This window comes from Lissotriton helveticus, chromosome 7 (genome assembly GCF_964261635.1).
Source record: "Lissotriton helveticus chromosome 7, aLisHel1.1, whole genome shotgun sequence".
Taxonomy (NCBI): Eukaryota; Metazoa; Chordata; class Amphibia; order Caudata; family Salamandridae; genus Lissotriton; species Lissotriton helveticus.
The window spans coordinates 1352281198-1352296798 of NC_136068.1; the positions used below are offsets into that span (position 1 = coordinate 1352281198).

Consider the following 15601-nt stretch of genomic DNA (forward strand, 5'->3'; position numbering starts at 1 on the left):
AGAGGGCACGGTTGTTCCAGGGCCTACTATTGAGTCACAGCTGCGCTGCACCCGCGCGAACAGCTGCACCGTTTGTCATAATTGATTTAGGAGTCCCTGAGGAGGACAGAAGTGGCACAGAGGTGCCAGGCCCACGTTGAGATTCACAGCTGCCCAGCAAGTAGTGGGCAGCTGCTACATTTAGGTTTGCGCAGTGGCGCACTTTGGATTCAGCTGCTAGGCAGCAGCCCTGACATTCTGGACACAGAGCGTTGGAGCCCCTTTGAGCCCCTTTTGAGAAGCCCAGGTGGACAGGGTATCCCTGATTTACCTTATATTAGGAAATGTGATGCTTTACTATGATTTATGCCTCTAAATGTGTTTAGGGATGAGATTATGCGCATAATGTGTCTATGTGTGAGGTTATTGTCTAATGCGTTTAGACTTATGAGGTTACTGCATAATATGTTTATAAGTTTGGCGCAGAATGTAATTCGCGCCTAATGTGATACTGTGCATAATGTGGTTTATGTTACAGGCTGATGCTGAGTACAGTGGTTACCAGTGATTACTGGTTGTACGTTTGTGATATGTTTTATTTTTACTAAGTTCACTCTGTGATGGTTCTGACAGTGGTCCAGTGGGCCCTGTCAGGTGTATATAATCCCCTGTAGATATGACCTGGTGCCAGGTGGCACTATGTATTTTATGTGAGTACTATTCTAATGTGTTATGAGAATACAAAGGCTATTTTTGATATGTGGACCTCCTTTGTGGTGTTCCTTGGATGTTGTAGCTGTGTGCGTGCGCAAATGCTTTACACATGGCCTCCGGGATAAGCCTGACTGCACGTGCTAAGCTACCAGGGGGTGAGCACGGGTTATCCTTGGCGTGTAACTCCCTTGCCCTGACTAGTGGTGACTAGAGTGGTGGTCTCTGCCTGGCTTTGGTGCAAGCCGTAGCCAATCAGAGATCCATTTTCTAACAAATAGCAAACCAGTGCTTGAGTTTCTGAAATAGATCTATTCTGAATCACAGCGTGTTCGGGGCTGTGAAAGACAATGCTACAGGCTGATTTTCGCTTCAGTCCCCAATGTCTTCTCTGACTTAGACTAATTGACGTAAACCAGCATGATCTCTTGCGTGATAGTGCTAGTGTGTGGTCCCTCTCTCAATATGGTTTAACACCTGAGTGTTTATAATATCTAATCACCGATTTTATGGTATTTTATGAAAACAAATGGTGGACTTGTAGCCACTAAAGTAATAACATGACTAAGCAATCATTGAGACAAATGTGTTATTTCGATTATCAAATTACGTATAGGTGACCAGCATTATGAAACAAAAAAAATGTCATCTTAGATAATAGGCAGGCATGATGCAAATATTTATATGCATGTCTTTAAGGCTTCACACTTTCTATGAAAGAGATAGTAGAGTCTGAAAATAGTCTTAGAATAAAACAAAATGATGGAAATAGAAAAGCTGAAATGCGAATTGTCAGAGTGCTAACAACACCAAGTTTTAGTGCTTTATACTTAGTAGATGTTTCATTTCCTTGTGTTATTGTGGCTTTGATTGAGCATTTTCTGGCCTGTTTTTACTTTATTAGGCTTCCCATGTTTTAGATTGGGAATTTGACAGTGAAACCGTCGCGTGATCTGCTGTCTACATTGTATTTTGAGTGTGCTTTGGGTCTGCCCCTTTCAAGCCATTGACTTTCCTCAGCCAACCCTTTGCTGCAATTGACTTCAGATTTTTCAATAATGACATGCCTCAGTCCAATGGAGTATTTATCTGTCACTTAAGGCTATTGCCCATTTAGGTGTATCCTTTTGCCTTCACTCGAATGGCTGGATTGAAGTGCATAAAAGACTAGTTTACAGCTACAGCCCTCTTCTCTCCTGCTAACTTCCTATTGTGCGTCTCATTCTAATCATTAGGCTTTCTGGACCTACTTTCATCCATCTTGAGGTCTGAGGAAGCTTTCAGATGGCCAGCAGTTATTGGCTAAAGAAACCCTTCCACGATGTGTACATTTGCTGGTACTCAATGTCCTGTAGCTGTATTGTATTGTATAAGAGCTTTTTTGTAGCGTCTGAAAACCCTGGCAAAATTCCAAGGTGCTTTCAGTCGAGCGAGTAAGAGTCTACTCATCCTGCCTGATTGTTAGAGTAAGAGCTTAACCAATATGAGGGTATTTGTGTTGGGTTTGAGATTAAGATGGATACTTGAACTTGTAGGTGTTCTCGAAAATGGAGTAAAGGGAAGAGGTGTAAAAGATGCAGTTGTAATTTGTTTACAGAAGAATGTTTTTATTATTTTTTAATTTCGCTAAATGTTAATGTACATTGAGTTCCCCATCTAGAGGGCAGAGTGATTGCACTTCTTGAACTGTCTCCTTTTTCAGTTGGACGAATTTCACAAGTTGGCTAGCGCCAAAATTTTCCTTAGTGACTGCCTGGCCTGCGACAGCTGTGTAACCTGGCAGGAGAGCACCAAGATAGCCCAGCAGAACCAGAAGGAACTGTTTCGGATTCTCAACCTCAATAAGGTGTGTTCTTCTGTTTATTGGAATTGGAACCTTTGTCAGTATTGTATTCCTGTGCTATGGGAGTGGCGTTGTGTACCTGTGATGAGTTCTTTGTTTTCCATTATATCATTTTTTGTGTGTATTCAAATTTGCAGTGGATAATTTCACTCACTTTTTAAGTAATCCTGAGACCGACACATGCACACACTCACTCTTTCCCTTCATTTGCACACCCTAGACATAATTTCTGGAGTATTGTCATGATTTTTATCTTCTTTTGGCTCATTTTAGCAGTGCCATTTTCAAAAACGTTAGGCCTTTGTATGGACTACTAGACGAAGGTGTCTGTAACATTTATACTACGTCTGTCTAAGTGGTGCAGGTTCCAACTGTCACACAGATGCTTCCTTGGAGAATCTAAGAGATAGAAAGTAGAAGAAAGTGCCACACTGGTAATTTCAGTGCACTGGTTGAAGCTCCAAAAAGGTGTGGATTGAGCCTTTCCTCTATTTGATGATCCTTTTGATGAAAGTCACTCATTAGTTGTGGTTTTTTTCTAAAACAAAATCACTTCTGCATTTGAGTGTGTTTTTTTTCTGTGCAAATTAGGCCTGAGGTGCTTAGGTGAACAATTATGGATTCAACCCAGATCTGTGACTGGGTATGAGTGTCTGAAAAGTTTCAGTGCTCCGTCCATCATCTCCTTGTGTTTGCTTTATTCACCCTAAGTGGGCAGGGCATGTCCAGATGTTGGTCCCTAGCTCACTTTGCCACTGGATTCAAGCTAGCCTGGCTGATGAGGGGGGTCCCAAGGTGCTTCTTTCCGGTTCAGGGAAGACCTGGCTTGGCAGTTCGGGCTCGACTGTTCCCATGACGCACAGAGTCAAGGCTGATTTGCAGATAGCTGGGTTTGAACTGAGGTGGTGAAGTGAGCGACAGAACGATGATAGATTCAACCCAGATATGTGACTCTGGGTGAGTGTCTGAAAAGTTTCAGCGCTCCGTCCCTCATCTCCTTGTGTTTGCCATGACTTTCTTCAAACACATTTTTGTGACAAAATGCCCCATATTTCAGTGGCCACCCCCTATTTTTGCTTAAGTTTATTGCTGAATTTTTAAGGGTTTGAAAACTGTGGCTCTGCTGTTTAGTGTATGCGCTGGGACCAAAAAACCTCTAAAAAATGACTAATCACTGGTTGACTTATTTAAATCTCTGACTAGGCCGTAGTATATTCTATAGAAACTACACCCTGGGTATTGAAAGTTAAACGTCGCCAGTGGACTGCAGCACATTTTGTGTCATCCTCTAGTGTGATGATGAAAACATGCCTTCAGGCCTGCCATTGTAATCTGACTGCTGCAGATTTAATCTGTGGCCTGACCTAACAAAAAAACCCTTTTGACATTGGAAAAACTTTCCTTTTAAATATTAATGGGCCCAGTGGTAGTCCTCAAGGCAGGGTGCATGGTGTTTAAAAGTGGGATATGTAGAAATTTCTAAGCTGTTTTCGCCGAGGAAGACTTTGGCTTTCCTGTGAGTATTTATTTATTTATTTATTTATTTGTATAGCGCACTACGACCCGAAGGCGTCTAGGCGCTAACCTGTCGGAAACAAATCACAACAGCCACGTAAAAACGAGCACAGAAGATTAGATGGAAAAGAGCCAAGTTTTCAGATCTTTTCTAAAAGGCAGAAGATCTTGGGCTGATTTCAGATGAATAGGAAGTGCATTCCACCACCTGGCCGTAATGAGATGAAAGCTTTTCCCTCCCCATCTCTGTGGGCGGTAATCGGGAATCTTAACATTATTGGCCGATGAGGTACGAAGCGTCCTAGAGGGTAGATACCATTGAAAAAGATCCTGCAAAGACTTCAGGCCAATACCATGTAAAGCCTTGAAGGCGATGCACAGGGCTTTAAAGCGGATTCGCTTTATAATAGGCAACCAATGTAATTCATTTAAAGCATTTGCAGAAGAGAAACTGGGAAGACAGAACAGAAGGCAGGCCGCTGCATTTTGGAGAAACTGTAACTTGACAGTAACAGATTTGCAGGCGCCCACCAACAGCCCGTTACAGTAATCCAACTTGGACATGACCAGCGCTGCCATCACTGTTCTTTGTTTATCAACTGGAATAAAAGGAAACACTTTCCGAAGAATATGAAGTGTATAATAAGTAGAGGATGTCAACATGTTTATGTGTTGAGAAAAACCAAGGGAGGAATCAATAATGATACCAAGGTTTTTAGCCTTTACTACTGGAGATGGAGTGGGGCCCAGCTCAGCGGGCCACCAATCAGCAGACCATATTGAGGCATCCTTTCCGAAAATTAGTACCTCAGTCTTATTAGAGTTGAGCTTTAAACAGTTGGTATCCATCCAACTGCTGACATCACTCATACATTTTTGAAAATTAGAAGCTGACTCAGAGATGTTACTAAAGACAGACACAATGATCTGTGTATCGTCCGCGTAGGAAACTAAATAAAACCATAGCTTCTTATTAAATTAGCAAGGGGGGCTACATAAACATTAAAAAGAGTAGGGCTTAAGGAAGAGCCCTGAGGAACCCCACAAGGAAGTCTAAACTCTTTAGACTTAAACCCTCCCACTTCAACATACTGACGCCTATGGGACAAAAAGGAAATCAGCAAAGCAAGAGCAGTCCCTCCAACACCTGCTACTTGAAGATGATGGAAAAGAAGATCATGATCCACTGTGTCGAAGGCGGCTGACAAATCAAGGAGGATCAATAAAGCAGTACCTCCTGAGTCGACCGCCTTCCTAACATCCTCAATGGCAGTAATGAGAGCCAGCTCAGTACTGTGAGATGTTCGAAATCCAAATTGAGAGGGATCTAGTTTGCGATTTTTCTCGAGATGGAGGGAGAGGTGACAGTTCAAGTGTTTTTCCAAAACCTTAGCCGGGAGGGGGAGGCGAGCAATAGGACGATAATTGCCTGTCTCAGCTTTATCCAGATTAGATTTTTTTTAAAAGTGGTAGGATCGAGGTCTGTTTCCAGGCTGAAGGAAACACGCCATGTTCCACAGCCAAATTCAAAACTGGAGTAAGTTGCTGTGGTTCGAGGCATGTGGGCTGCCTAATTCATATCTATAGCATAGATCGCCGCCTAGTGTTGGGACCGGTTGATTGCACATTGTTGTCCTGGAAGAGTCTTCGAAGTATCACGAGATAGGTGGCTCCTCGCCTGGACTACAGTGCGCATGGACATCGACTCCATCCCCAGATTGTTTTTTTCTGCCATTGGGTTCGGATGCATATTTGATCACTCAAGTTCGGAATCAATAGAAACTTTTCTTTTTGGCCCAAAGGCCTTTCCTATATCGTCGGTATTGTCTTCCGATCGGTGCCCAGTTCTGTTCCAGCTCAGTTCCCGAGTCGGACATCCAGAGGAGTCGCGTGGCTCTTCAGTGATCGAGGCCCAGTCGGCGCTACAGACCTTATGCGACGAAACATCATGGAACGGAGACCGTTCAAGAGATGCCCCGTGTGCAACTCGAAGTATCCCCACATCGTCGTCCACCCGGTGTGCAACAAGTGCCTGTCGCCGGATCACGATGAAGCCAACTGTATGGCTTGTTCTCGTTTCCGCTTCAAGAAGACGATTCGACTTCGGCGCGTAGCGCGCCAGGAGGCCCAGCAGACGGCACCTGACCCGGTGAACATTTTCGATACCGAGGGAGAAGAGGCAGACGAGCAGGGAGATCAACAGCCGATTTCCAATCCAGCGGCAGAGATCGACTCCAACTACGACGCAGACGTCGAAATGCTCGATGCAGAGGAAATCGTCGACGAGGTAGGAGACGACGATGCGGCCTATGGGGCCACGGAAGATAGCTCAAGCGAGAAGCTATGCCCCGTTCAAACAATATCTACGGCTCAGGTCGAGGGATCGCCACATGGCCTTACCCAAGATCTTGTACCTAGTTCCACAGTCTCGCCTCCGGGCCCGGCTACGGACACTTCTAGAGAGCCATCATTGGTGAAATCGAAACCGAAAGATAAAGCTTCGGTGTCTACAAAACCGAAAGTGCCAGAGGCGCCGTCGAAACCGAAAGCGCGTGTCGCCTTGGTCGGCTCCACGTCTTCAGACCTGTCGGTGCAGACAAAGCCAAAAAAGGGTGTCGAACCAGTGAAGTCGCTCAAGGGCGTCGAGCCGAAGACTGGGACACCGAAAGCACCTGTCAAGGTCGTCGACCCGAAGACTTCGGCGCCGAGGGCCGTCGACACAAACAAAGGACTCGGAGCTACAAAACTTGTCGATCCTGCGCGTCGGCCGGTCAAGGCCAGGAGTACTACAACCCTCGAGTCCGCACCTGGTGGTGGCTCAAAGGCACCTGTCGAGTCGACGCAGCCGTCCGCCTACTTCACGAAGCAGGTGTCGGAATCGTTGAAACGTATTAAGGACAAAGCTTCTGCTGTCGATCCGAAGGATACTTCCACGCAGAAGCCTGCCACCAAACCGCAAAAGTCAACAGCGCCTATTCAGTTTACGCTGCCGCCGAAAGTGGCGCCGAAGGCGTTCGCGCCGAAGAAGGTTGTCGAGGCGTTCATAAAGGTGCCCACGGGGCCAAAGCCTGCCCCTGCGGTTGTGGGCACAAAGCATCGACAACCCCTGCTAGAGGAGCAGTCGGAACAGTTCATCGACGCCGACACCTGGAAACTTTCGATTTATAAACGAAAGATCACACCAGCACAGCCTATGGAGTCCTACATAATTCCTTTAAAGAAAAAGAAGGATTCCACGGATTCACCCGTTCTTGTTGAACTAATAGCTCCACGTGGACAGGAAACTGCTCCAATCTCGCCCACTTACTCAGATGTGGAGGCTGGGGAAGGTGACTATGATGAGTACAACTACCCTGCTGACACTGATCCTGAAGATCAACATGACACATGGGCAGATGCTGCAGACCCAGGGGATCCACAAACTGCTCCAGACACTCAATTGTATAATGTCAAAACGTCACCTACTGAGGACTCAGCGGCATTTAATGCGCTTATTGAGAGGGCAGCCATAAATCATGACGTCCAGCTCCATGCTGACCCTATTGAGGTGGATTTTTTGTTTGACACCTTTTCCACCTCTGAGAAGACCGTAAAGACTCTGCCTATGCTGAAGGGTGTCTTAAAACATGCTGCAGACATTTTTAAAGAACCCACCAGAGCCAGGGTTATAAACCCCAGAATTGAAAAAAAAGTACAAGCCGGCGCCTGGGGACCCTACCTACATCAAGGGCCAGTTGCCGTTGGACTCTTTAGTAGTTTCCAATGCCCGGAAGAGGGCAAACTCACAAACTACTGGTGATGCTCCTCCCCTGACAAGGAATCTAAAGTGCTAGAAGCATCAGGGAAAAGGGTGGCCGCTCAAGCAGCCAATATCTGGCGCATTTCAAACACTCAGGCACTCTTGCCCAGATATGACCGGGCACATTACGATACACTTGAGACCCTGTTACAACACTTGCCAGATGAATATAAAGAGGCAGCAGAGATGCTCATACAAGAAGGGAAACTCATCTCAAATGCTTCTGTTAAATGTGCACTAGACGCAGCTGACACCGCGGCCAGGGCCATTAACACCAGTGTGATGTTGCGGCGTCAAGAGTCATTCCTCCCAGGACCCCACCAGCTCCTGAATGGAATCTTAATGTGGTCCTCACACGACTAATGGGTCCACCTTTTGAGCCTCTACATTCCTGCGAGATTCAGTTCTTAACATGGAAAGTGGCTTTCCTCATAGCCATTGCGTCACTGCGACGTGTTAGTGAACTCCAGGCACTAACTGTACAAGAGCCATTCATACAAATTCACTCCAACCGGGTGGTGCTGCGCACTAACCCTAAATTTCTTCCAAAGGTGGTTTCACAGTTCCATATCAATCAGACTGTTGAACTGCCTGTGTTCTTCCAAAATCCTGAGACAGTGGCAGAAAGAATGCTCCACACTCTTGACGTCGAAAGAGCTTTCATGTATTACATTGATAGGACCAAAGATTTTAGGAAGACAAGACAACTCTTTGTTGCCTTTTCCGCACAACACAAAGGCAACCCCATTTCCAAAGCAGGTATAGCCAGATGGATTGTTAAGTGTATTCAGATTTGCTATCAAAAAGCTAAGCGCACTTTAACAATCCCCCAAGAGCCCACTCCACCCGCAAGTTGGGGGGCCTCCATGGCTTTCCTTGGAAATATCCCTTTAGAAGACATTTGTAGAGCAGCCACATGGTCTACCCCACACACATTTACAAAACACTACTGTGTAGATGTGCACTCCAAGCAGCTGTAGGGCAGGCTGTTCTAAAAACACTTTTTCAAACTGCTGCAGCTGGCACAGTTGGCCGCCGCTAATGGAGGGACTGCTATATATTCTATGCTATAGATATGAATTCAGCAGCCCACATGCCTCGAACCGAATATGCTACTTACCAGTATGCATCTGTTCTTGGCATGTAGGGCTGCTGACATTCATATCGCCTGCCCTCCTCCCCGGCGCCTGTAGCGGCTGCAGCACTTACACTTACTCTTAGCATGGTCATCACTCACGCTGTTACACTCCATCTTCGCCACAATGGCTAAAAACAATCTGGGGATGGAGTCGATGCCCATGCGCACTGTAGTCCAGGGGAGGAGCCACCTATCTCGTGATACTTCGAAGACTCTTCCAGGACAACAATGTGCAATCATCCGGACCCAACACTAGACGGCGATCTATGCTATAGATATGAATGTCAGCAGCCCTACATGCCAAGAACAGATGCATACTGGTAAGTAGCATATTCGATATCAATTCTGCAACTATGCCAAACACCCTGGGAGGACAGGGATCCAGGGGAGAGACAGATTTTATCGTTGCTAGCAGATTATAAGTTTGCTCAGTTGATTGTGTAGGAAACTCATTAAAAATAGGGTCAGTTTCATTATGATTGAGGCCCCGAGAGGGAAGGGGCATTAAAACAGTTAAAACTGTATCAGATTTTTGTAGATTTGAAGGGCCTTGACTAGAAAAGGTATCGAAGATATCAGATACTTTCTTACGAAATGCTAGAGCCAGTTCAGTACAGAACTGCTGGTCAATTGAGTTATCTTCGATAGTTGGGGCATTACTTAACTTAAGCACCGTGGCAAAGAGTTCCTTTGAATTATTCTTTGTCTGGGTTATCCTTTCTGTAAAATAATCTACTTTAGCATGTTTAATTAAAACTTTATATTCAATCACACATTTTTTATAAGATTCTTTGTTGCAGTCTTTATAAGATTTACGCCAGCGCCTCTCCGCTGCACGACAATGTCTTCTAGAGGTTCTTATTTCTTCCGAGAACCAAGGTTCAGTAGGTACGAGTCTGCAATTTTTGCACTTTTTTAGGGGGACTGCTGTATGTACCTCCTTTTTTAACCAGTCATGAAATTGCAATGATGCAGATTCAGCATCATCAGCCCCTAAAGGTAGGGTAGAAGTTAAGTGTGAAAGAAACAGCTCCTTGTCCAATTGGTGCCAGGCGTAACAGCCGGGGGCAGACCTGCTCTTGTGTCCCCTAGATTCAGTAAATTGTAAGAGGGTGAAAGATACAGCCTGATGGTCGGACCAGTGAAGTCTCAGAAGCTCCCGAAATTCAAGCCGCGAAGAGTCGGTAAAGACTGCGTCTAATAGGTGACCGGCTAAATGGGTAGACCCTTGTAATTTTTGTATCATGCTAGCCCCTGACATCAGATCCAGCAAGGCAAGAGAGTCTTTATCTTCCAAATTATCTAAGTGATAATTTAAATCCCCTAGGATGGTAAAATCTTGAGTCAGGACCTTGGCTTCAAGAAGATGTCCCAGGGTATTTAAGAATTTAGAACGCGGTCCAGGAGGCCTATAGATTAATAGTCCGCTGAAAGAGTAGATGGAACAGATACTGATTTTAAAGGCAAGGATCTCTGCCTCCAAATCATCAAAAGAATCATTGAAGGAGGCTCTAAATTGTTGTTTATAAATAATCGCTAAGCCACCTCCCCTTTTTCCAGTTCTATCCCTCCTGGCAATTCCATAACCTTGCGGAATGGCAACAGCCATGTCTGGACCAGACGCTTCATCCGCCCAGGTTTCAACAACAAAGATCAGATCAAAAGAAAAAGAACAAATGAATTCGTTTAATTCAAATTTATGTTAGAATATTAATCCTGCACCAGCTAAAATAATAATTTAACCACTCTTTGTAAAAATGTAATAAAAGGCCAATTCAATGATGAAGTTGGATTTTTAAAACCTATTTAGGAAATGTAACATGTAGGTTTTACCCTTTCCCTACCTGGAGTTCCTGGCGGCTAATTTATAGTAGCTCTCCAGCAGCTGTCAATCAAGTGCTTGACCTTAATAAGGCATAAAAACTTTCAATAGGAAGGATGGTGACCTGGGCGTGGGGAGATGTTTTCGTCCCCTTGCAGGAAGACCAGCTGGGGTGGGCCCAAAAATTTAATTAACTTCATAGCGGCCTGCTCTGTCACAATCAGCCGTCGTGTCACACACTGAAAGGTCCAGCTTTTGGCCCCACAGTGAAGCTGGCACCAAACTCTGTGGCAAGAAAGCTACCTGAAGAACCTGTTTTGAGTAACCGCTGAGGAAGAGACTGTTGGTTACTGTGGCCACACCTCTGGGTGGGCACACAGGATCTGCACAAGAGAAGAAGGGTTTCCCAATTTTGAATTGTGGGACTAAGGTGCCCTGTTGGATTGTTTTTTGGTAGGACAACCATGGACTGATGCAAATATGTGTAGGGTTGTCTCAGAGAACGTTTACCCCATCCGTTAGGGAAGAGTCAGGAGTCGCCCCTACCTTCTAATTTGTGTCAGGCATAAATGTGGCACCCCAAGGCACCATTTTCAGAACACTCGCTGGACCTATTGGTGAACGGAAGGACTGCACCTGTTGTTTGAAACCTGTGAGGAGATCTGAAATGCTCGACCTGCTCCCACTTGTACCTAGAACAAAGACGTGGACTCCAAGGTCAGTTGTCACTCCATTCTGTGTGTCTCTCTTGTCCTCCATTTTGTGTGGCTAAATGAACACAACGTGTTGCAAGAGGCCTTTTTCCTGAAGTGCCCAGCTGAACAGTAGCAACTGGACCCTAGACGTTACCCTTCCATTGGCCTCAGCCTGATACCTTGAGAGTCTCTAAGTGCCTTCCCTGGGGTCCATAGAAGTGTACTAATGTGGTTGTCTGGCCATCAGAAAAAGTTTGAAAACTTTTCTTCCAGCACTCCAGAATTTCACCTTTGTCCCGCTCAAAGGTCTTACACCTCTGAAAACACAATTAAGCCCTATTCTGCTTTGGGACTTAAAGATTTTTCAGTGAGAAATCACCAGAACTCCAGTGGTACCAACCACCTTATGGTATCTGGCCTTCAGTCCCACAGCTGGAGCTGCAGTTTTCAGCAAATAACCCTCTCAGGTAGGACTTTTGTCTGAAAAAGTGACGAATTCCTTTCTTTCTGCGTTGGGACTTGGGAGAAATGTCAGGTTTTTTTCCTTCAGAAAAGTGACAAAGGGTCTGATTTAGGTCTTTGCAGAAGGGTTACTCCTTCACAACGGTGACGGATATCCCGTCTGCTGAAATATAAACCCCATGGGATATAATGGAAAGTATATTTCGGCGAACCTGATAGCTGTCACCGTTGTGACGGAGTAACCTGTCAGGCAAGATCTAAATCAGGCCCAAAGTCCCTTACTGAAATGGACTTTAAATATTTTTGGGCTTTTTGATTTTCAGACTTTCACCGGAACCAATCTAATTGTTTTTTCTGACCCGTACGTCGTTGCAGTCGGCTTGGCATTGCAACTTGGTCCCTATCTACCGCACACATTGACTTACATTGGGCGCTTTATTTTTCTTGGCACTTTTTAATCTTAAATATGTAAAATGCATAACTCCGGTTCTCTTTGTTGGATTCTTGTATCTTTGGCATCCTTATGTTGACAGTTTCCAAATCCCAACTGATGGAGAAAAAAGGTAGTGCCACTCCTGAATTGATCACAGAAAGTCAGACAAACTACTTTGTATCAGTCAAAACGTAACTCTGTCCATTCAGTCCCAAAAGGTCCATCCTGAGTTAGGTGAAGAGACAAAAAACAAAGCAGAGTAAAAGTCATAAGCAACCTTTCAAAAGGTGAGCAGTGGACTATGATGAGTAGTAATTTATCTAATATTGGACTTAACTAAATCTAATTCCTTACACATAGATGCTCCTATTATTATTCACTACCTCATTGTGTATATTTAGCATGTTTAACATTCCTTCTCCTCACTACTGTTTGCTTATTGTTCCTACTAGGATATTTTGCATCCAATATATGGTATTCCACTTGTTATTGATGGTAACTTCCCACTATTCGATTTGTATCATATCGCCCCTCTTTTTACATCTATTATAGATTTAATTTAAATCTACTGAAACCTGTAATGCTTGTGTTGATACAGTTTACATTTTGTTTTGTAATGCACATGACATATGTCCTCGCTATATTCAATTGCGTTCATTCTAGAGAATACTGTAAAGAATACTGGGAATCATAATAGTTCCCTTTTGGCACTCTATGGTATTCACTCGAGTAGGTTTATGTATTTCTAATTCATTTACTTTTTCTGTTTGTAGCATTAGATTATTTGATTGTGAATTGCACAGGATGTTTAGCTAGTGCTGCTTCATAAATGTGATGTCTTTAAATGTAAACCCAAGAACCCAGAAAGGTAAACCCAACTATTGAATAGATGAAGTTGTTTTCTACCATATAACTGCATAAAGACCTACCTCATATTTGTTTCTGCACATCCTGATATGGAGCAATTAGCACACATATGTGAAGAGAGCAGCAAAAACACATTTTACATCTAGTTGTGTAAGGGAAGGGAGTAACAGAGTGTGTAAAACACCGAAATATACTCGAAAGTTAATACTGAAGCAGGTGAAAGTGGTCTGGGCTCTTCTAGAAAAGAGACTTTGAAAGAAAGGCAGTTGGAAGAAAATACCCCTCGTCATTGCAAAGAGAAACAATGAGAAAATCACACAGACATATGAACCTGATTCACATTTTTGAGTCAATTACCCATTTGAGTGAGTTTGCAACTTTTTTGGCTATTCACAAAATCAGAGTGTTTATTTACTCAAAAAGTATAACTTACTGGTCTTCACTGAACTGGTAGGCCCGGGGGCTATACACAAAGGTAAATTACACTTTTTAATAAATCTGCACATATAATTTACTCTTACACATTTAGTAACTTTACTACTATTGGCTTTTCACAAAATCTGAGTGTAAATTATTTAGAAGTGTAATTTACTTTTTGTGAATGAGGTCCAATGTTTGTGAATGTCCACCAGGCCCTTCAGTTTGGTGGAGATGTTGCAAGATACTCATTTGGGAGTAAATTTACACTTGGATTTTGTGAACACCCAAAAAGTAGTAAACTTACTCAAAAAGTGTAAATTACTCTGATGTGTAAGTATACGTTTGGGAATCAGGCCCACAAAGTCATATAAGTAGCACTAACTAAAAAAGCCAGAAGAAGAGGGAATCTTCATCTTTTTTTGCCTCTTTCTGTGTGATCTCTAATTTTATGTGTACGTATTCTTGTGTGTGCTTACACATATGTCTGCATCCATGGAGACTGCATCTATTTCTATCTTTGCTCCTCGTGTTCTGCATCATCCTGTTCATCATCTTTGTTTTTGTACTTCCCACATTCCCAAGACTGTGCGTGAGAGTAAGCAGATGCGTGTCCCATATGTCTGATTTTTTTCTCTACTGACTGAAGAGTTGGCACCTGCTGACAAAATTTTTTTAAATTAACTTCTGATTGGTAGTAGGGTTTCATTTTGTCTCAGATATTAGAAGGGTGGGTTACTCTGACGATGTAACCAGTATAATAAATAATATATTTCACAAAGTTTAAATGAGAAGGACATTTCCTCTATTTGTCTCGTCGTATTTCAGACAGGAGTACTATTTTTCTGTAGCCATAGTTTTTTTTAGCAAAATATGCCTGGCTGCACAGCCAACGGCTGAATTGAGTGAGACAGACAAGGTACACACGTGTAGCACTGCAACAATATTGCACGTTTCCTTCTTATTTTCCAGAAATGATGCTGCCTGGGAAGTGGAAATCTAAGTTTATATTCAGCAAACAGTACAGGTGCTGCATAGGTATCAGCAGTGTAAAGCACACTTCAAAAATGGTTGCTTATATTACAGGCAACAGCAAAGCATGCTCGCCTTGGAAAAACAGGGCACAGTGTGAATATCAGCACTGCAGGCATTTCCATCAATGAAAGCGCACGCAGCACAGGCAAAAGCTTTGCAGACGTCTTTTACACATGAAGCAGGTATGCACATGGAGAAGTATTGCATGCTTATCGATCACAAAAGACCGAAACGTAACAAGCAAATGCAGTACAAGCGTTCCTTACACACAACACAGACCCAGCGTGGACCGCTGTAACTTACAAAGCGTTTGGGAAATATAGCATGCACGGCACATACTACTGTGTAAAGTTCCCTCACACAGAGCCAATGAAGCAAAGAATAAACAATACAAGGCTGCATTTGAACAAGATGAGTGACATTAGTCCCTTTAGTATCAACTGTCACTGCCTCACCCCTGACTCCTGCGGGGAAAGGATGACGTTTTCTTGAATATTGGTGCAGTAACCCATGCCACCAGTTACTTGAATTTTTTTACACTCCTCCTTAACTCTGTGTACACCTGTCCAAATCACTGAATGTCTTGAATTTGATCTACCTCAGAAGATCACCACTTCTCTCATAGGGGCCCATTACCATGTCGGGCGGATCCCCCCCGCCATATTACCATGGAGGGGGGGGACTGCGGCGGACGTAAACACCGTCCGCCGCTTTTCCGCCTCGGTCGCCTTGCGGCTCGGGGCGGAAAATGTTTAATATGGTGGCGGTGTCTATTAGACACCGCCAGCTATATTATGATGGGCTTGCAGACATGCCTTTCCGTGGCGGCATTGGGCATGCGGAGACTCCCTGCGGGGGCCCGTTGCGGGCCCCCTGGGACTCCGG

General features: G+C 44.1%; 1 protein-coding gene across 4 annotated transcripts in view; it reads left to right on the forward strand.

Annotated features, from left to right (window-relative positions):
- Positions 1-15601, forward strand: part of NARF (nuclear prelamin A recognition factor) — a 403053-nt gene that overhangs the window by 215069 nt on the left and 172383 nt on the right. For all 4 annotated transcript variants that reach the window (XM_078654654.1, XM_078654655.1, XM_078654657.1 and 1 more), the window contains one exon: positions 2393-2536. In XM_078654654.1, the coding sequence (XP_078510780.1) occupies positions 2393-2536 (144 nt within the window). The remainder of the gene's footprint in view (positions 1-2392; positions 2537-15601) is intronic.